This window comes from Lycium ferocissimum, chromosome 9 (genome assembly GCF_029784015.1).
Source record: "Lycium ferocissimum isolate CSIRO_LF1 chromosome 9, AGI_CSIRO_Lferr_CH_V1, whole genome shotgun sequence".
Taxonomy (NCBI): domain Eukaryota; kingdom Viridiplantae; phylum Streptophyta; class Magnoliopsida; order Solanales; family Solanaceae; genus Lycium; species Lycium ferocissimum.
The window spans coordinates 22,306,329-22,312,192 of NC_081350.1; the positions used below are offsets into that span (position 1 = coordinate 22,306,329).

Genomic DNA, 5,864 nt, shown 5'->3' on the forward strand with positions numbered 1-5,864 from the left:
GTATCGTTTTTTTGGGGGGTTTAATAACATTTGTATTATTTGGCTTATTTGTCCAATAACTTGTAAGTTTACTAAAATACCATAACTCTTAATTAAAATTGGTTTATATATATTAATAAAACTCGGGTAAAGAATAAAATAAGAACTTTTAAAAAATAAGTAGGTAGTGAGTGGGGGTGGTGGAGGGGTGAGTGGTGTGAGGTGGGTGGTTGTGGGATGAGGGGGGTGGGGGTAGTGGGTGGTTGGGTGGGGGTGAGTGGTTGTGAGGTTGGGTGGTGATGAGGGGTAGTGGGTGGTGTGAACTAGATGGTTATGGGATGAGGATGGGGGTAGTGGGTAGTAGGGTGGGGGTGAGTGGTTATGGGGGTAGGGTTGGGTGGTTGTGGGGTGGGGTGAGGGGTGGGTGGTAGGGTAGGGGTGGGCGTGGGTGGTAGGGTGAGGGTGGGGTGGATGGTGGAGGGTGGGGGTGGGGGTGGGAGTGGGGTGGGGGTGAGGGTGGGTTGGGGTGGATGGTGGAGGGTGGGGTATAATGGGAAATGAAATACGTAACCACGGAAAAATCACCAAATCCATGGTTACAAAAATTGGGACTTTTCATGGTTATATAAACATGAGATGAACCACCGGTTTACAACACCATACCACATAATTTTAAGAACAATGAAAACAAACATGGTTTCATACAAAACCATACATTAATGAACCACGGAAAACTACCATCCAAACAGGGGGTTACTTATATTGTGTTGTTTCCTTGTTTTGGTGTAGAATCTACTTTAGGTTAGGATTCTTTTACCAAACTGTTTAGGCTATAACTGTGGAAATTTGTTTTGCCAAAGATAACACATGTTTTTATTGCAGTTTTTATTTTGAAAGAAAATATATATTATTAATGTTTAAGTATATTAATTTGATGAAAATAGTAAATGACAATTTTGTCTATTGCGGAGTCTTTTAATGAAGGGCAAAAAGTTCAATCAACATTTCTAAAGCCCTTCACACTTTTAATATAATATAGATTAGTACTCACACCACTCATCTACAAGTATTTTATGATACAAGTCACGAGATTGAGCCCAAATAGAGATAATGATGAGCCCCACTGTGGGAGCTTTTATTATATATTGTGTTACACTAATTTCAGAAGTTGAATTCTAGCTTATAGTCTCAAGGGGTCGTTTGACTGGCAGATAATCCAGAGATTACAAATATAAGAAATGTAATATATGAATTAATAATTCTTGCGTACATTTCTTGGTGAATATTTGGTTTATAGTATTAAAAATATGATATATAATTTAAGATATGTATTTGATTTTAAATTGGGTAAAGTTTTGCTTTCAATTATAACCTTGGAAAATGCCCGATTTATAAAAAAAAAAAAAAAGGTTATGGAAGAAGGGTAATTTTATCATTTGAATACTTTTTCCATGTATTAATGCATAGCTATTCTTATTATCCCAGATCGAATAATGTAATGATTCTTGTATTAAATAATATCAGTATTCAATACCGAAATTGAAATGTACTGACAACCAAACGTGCCCTTAAGGTTTTACTAAATGTACTGAAGATATTAAAATAATTAATTTTGCATAAAATAATAAAATATCTGATTGACCGCTTAAAAAAGTTGTTGCATAATTCATGTAGTGTTTACTTAGCGGTATTAAATAATACTTGCATTAAATTATGCACAAATCTATGTACTATTTTATATCGTATAAAATTATAAATATTTTTTTTTTTCAATTTTAACCTTGATTTCATAATTTTTTTTAAGGAAAAAAAACCCTGAAAAAAGGAACACTAAATCAATTCATTATTTCATCTCAAAGTTATTAATTTCTTCGTTGATGTGATATAAATACCGTACTGCAATTATAATAGTCTGTATAATATAATCTTAAAGTTACTTGTACTAGAATAATAGTCTGCAATTATAAAGTTACTTGTCGAATTATTATCCCTTTATAGTTTATCCTATAGTAACGAACAAGCCCTATAAAAGTATTTTATTATACTGGAACATGACGTATTGATGGTATCGTTGAGCCAACAGCCGTTGATCTTTGACTTTCCGCAATGCAATAGGCTGATCTAACGGCTTACATCTCTCGTTACTTTCTATCATACTTTACGCGTCTCTCTAACTAATAAAAGGTCTTTTTCTTTACACCATTTTATTATTTGAACGTCACTTTTCCTTTTTTTGGCTAAAGAAGAATAACAAGAACACGGTAATGGAACTATCAAGAATATGTTAATTAATTGTTTTAACTGATCATGATTGTTAATTATGTATTAGAAATTTCTTGATATGGGTTTAAAGGTTGAGGAGCAAATAAGATGATTTTAATTTTTTTTTTTTTTTTGGTTTGACTGATTATTAAGTCAACTGTTTGATTCATGTTTCTTGTAATTTTCTTGTTATGGGGTTGAAGATGGCAGAAGTAAGAAAGTTATTTTTTTTTTGGTTTGACTGATTATTTTGTAAGTTCTTGATTGAACTTTTCTTGTGTGGCTTTGAGAGATAGTGATACAAATAATGGGACTTTGATGATCTTAGTCAACTCTAATTTAATCTTTTTCCTGATATGGGTTTTTATCCTTGTGGTTTGTTTTGATGTTCTTTGAGTTTTCTGATTGACTTTGATGGTACTTTTCATTTGCTTTAGTTCTTGAGAGAGTGTATGGTGTGATGATCATGTTTTTTTGTTGGGATTCCATGTTTTTTGTTCAACAGTTATTGCCTTGTTTATGCTGTTAATTGTGGGAGAACTTTCTTCAATTCTTTTATATTTAGCATATCGTTGTCTTCTAAACATCTATGAAATTCTTTTTTTGAACAATACAAGTCTATGAAATTCTGAAGGATGACCATGAGGTCACGGGTAAAGTTGCTGTCATGTGACCAGGAGGTCAGGGGTTCAAGCCATGAAAACAGCCTCTTGCAGAAATGCAGGGTAAGGTGGTTTGGTCCTTCCCCGGACCCTGCGCATAGCGGGTGCTTAGTGCACCGGCTGCCTTTTTTCTGGGGGGTGGGGCAAAAGGTATAGTTACAAATTGCTAATTTGTTTTGGGGTTTATATGCAAAAGGTATAGTGATGGTTTTCTTACTATCAGAAATCAGCACTATTTTTCTTCCAAGGGGAAATTAATTAACTTTCATAGATTACTCTTGTGGTTCGTTTTAATGGTTTAGATGAGGTACAAGTAGTTTTAGCTATCAATGAACGGTGGAAATCTCCAAGTCAATTATTCTTGACCACATGTAAAATGAATATGAGTTTCTCGACGGGTCAGAATTTTTAAACTTCATTGTTCTTGAAACTTCGGAGATTGTTGTAGTATGTTTTGGAAAAACAGCTTTTAAGTTCTGACTTGACCTGCTAAAAGAAATAAGTCATATTCTATCATTTAACTTCTTAAACATACCCGGTTGATACTAAATATTAGTATATGGTTTGACAGAATTTGGTGGTTAGTGTAACTAATGGATGTATATTCTGGCAAAAGAGCTAAAAATGGGCTTGTCGTTCCTAGAAGAGGTTTAAGGGATACTGCTGATAACAGGGATGAAAATGTTCAGCTGTGCTCGCGAATTGGATGCAGTGGCCGGCTCAACCATTCGAAGAGCAGCTGTGTTGGAACTAAAGAGAAACCCAGATCATTTAGGCCTACTTTAATTAATTCTTCAAATGGGAAGGATGTGGTTGGGAGTTCATCAGGGACATCTTCAGTGCTGAATAATGTAAGAAAGGCACGCGAGGCATCTCACATTAAGTCTTCCTCTCAAGTTGTAAATAATCAATCAGAAATTAGTTCTTCGGATGGTGGATCAAGCAAAGCTAGATCAACGGAAGCAGGCTACTCTAGTGGAACATCCAGCAGTAGACCTCATAAAATAGTTAGTCACAAGTCTAAAGCCATTGGTTCTGAAAAACAGTCCTGTAGCAGTGGGGCTGGGTTTGGGTTGAGAAATCTAAAATGTAATTCCACATCGGATGTCCTTTCACATAATTGTTCAACGTCACAATCAAGATTTAATAGAAGGGACATGGTAAAAAGGAGATACACAGAAGGTGAAAGCAGTTCATCTGGTAAAGGGAAGAAAAACACCGAGGCATCACTAAGGGAAAGACGTGTCACTCGTCCAACTCATGGAATCTCCATCTCTGAGTCAAGAAGTGGCAGAAATTTGGATTATAGTGTGAATAATTCTGCTGTTTCAGTTCAGACCCCAAGGTCAATGAATGTGAATTCTAGATTTAGGGGTCCTGTACAGGATTCATTGCAAACTTTACATCGGCCTGAAACACCAGATCTCAATCTGCAGTCGTCAAGTCAATTGTTCACAGATGGCTCTTCAAGTGATTCTAGTGCTTATAGTTTTCCTGGTAATGATATTGATGATTTACCCAGTTTAGTGCCCTTCACTTCTGCGGAACTAGGCATTAACCGATTAATGAACCGCGAAGCCTTACAGCGATATAACATGAATGGAGTTGCTGAGGTGTTTCCCAGATGAATCTAGATTATTCTGTTTCCCGTAACTTACATGTTTTTTTTTTAAAGAGATTTGATTTTTTTACTGCTCCACATTACAGGTATTATTGGCACTTGAGAGAATTGAACAAGATGAAGAGTTAACATATGAGGTATGTTTGAGTACATCTGACCGCCTGACAATGTCCTATCTGTGGATTTATCAATGGAACTATTGTTTTCTGTCTGCAGCAGCTGCTTTCATTGGAGACGAACTTGTTGCTTAGCGGCCTTAACTTCTATGACCAGCATAGGGACATGAGATTGGATATAGATAGCATGTCCTATGAGGTGTGTTTTTCATTTTTGATACTTTATGAGTACTGAGTATGTAAAAAAGTATTCATTCTTATAACAACAGTCTAGGGAAATCATTTTATAGCCGAAAGCTTCTCGAATTAGAGTATTCCTTGGGGGTGAAAGAATAGTTTTCTCTTGGTTTGACAAAAGATAGCTCCTTCTGGTACTGTATGATTCTATAGCTTCCAGGTCATGATTTATTGCTCGTTAACAGGAATTACTAGCTCTAGAGGAGAGGATGGGAACTGTTAGCACAGCTCTGCCAGAGGAGGCATTATCAAAGTGCCTTCAAAGAAGCATTTATCAAGGCATGCATTCGGAAATAGGGACATTCGGAGGTGATGAGGATGAAGATGAGATCAAATGCAGTATTTGTCAGGTACATTTACCCATTTTTATATTTACTGAAGTAGATGATTCTTTATGTTTCATATCGTCTCTGAGATTAAGCAATTGCTGGTTTGGTAGGTTCTGTGTTTTCTGCATTTTTAAACTCTACAAACACATGTAGGAGCCAGAGAACGTCTGCTAAGATCTAATAAGAGCCCGATATTGACATTGTTTCTTAAGTTTTTGGGATGCTATATCTGGATGAGCTCATATTTTTTGTAACTAAGAACATAATCAACTATTTGTTTTGCAGGAGGAGTATGTGGTTGGAGATGAAATTGGCAAGTTACAGTGCAAGCATGGTTATCATATGGAATGTGTACAACAATGGTTAAAGCTCAAGAATTGGTGCCCAATCTGCAAAGCATCAGCAGCACCATCTTAGTTCAGAACAATTTAGACACCATCTTCGACGAAAAAAATAAAAATAAACTTAAGACACCAAAATTCCAGAAGTGGGGAAGCTGAATGGCTTTCTTGCTGTACAATTTCATCTGGATAGGTGGTTCTAGCATTTTATTTTCTCCCTTCGCTTGTTCTTGTACATTTTGTGGTTCACTTTTCATTTTTCCACTTGTAAATATTTGACATTTTAAGCAATAAGCTCAGGTTCTTCTAAGAATGAA

General features: G+C 35.9%; 1 protein-coding gene across 5 annotated transcripts; it reads left to right on the plus strand.

Moving 5' to 3' along the window:
- The first annotated feature begins 2,105 nt into the window (after positions 1 to 2,105).
- LOC132029901 (probable GPI-anchored adhesin-like protein PGA55) lies at positions 2,106 to 5,864 on the plus strand. Of its 5 annotated transcripts, none has more exons than XM_059419300.1 (6): positions 2,106 to 2,240; positions 3,475 to 4,516; positions 4,611 to 4,661; positions 4,741 to 4,839; positions 5,063 to 5,227; positions 5,492 to 5,864. In XM_059419300.1, the coding sequence occupies exons 2-6, from the start codon at positions 3,497 to 3,499 to the stop codon at positions 5,621 to 5,623; spliced, it is 1,467 nt and encodes a 488-aa protein (XP_059275283.1). In that variant the 5' UTR covers positions 2,106 to 2,240; positions 3,475 to 3,496; the 3' UTR covers positions 5,624 to 5,864. The 5 variants fall into 5 exon arrangements, with proteins under 5 accessions (XP_059275283.1, XP_059275284.1, XP_059275288.1 ...); XM_059419301.1 differs by lacking the exon at positions 2,106 to 2,240 and adding an exon at positions 2,247 to 2,493; XM_059419302.1 differs by lacking the exon at positions 2,106 to 2,240 and having other exon boundaries at positions 3,016 to 4,516; positions 4,744 to 4,839.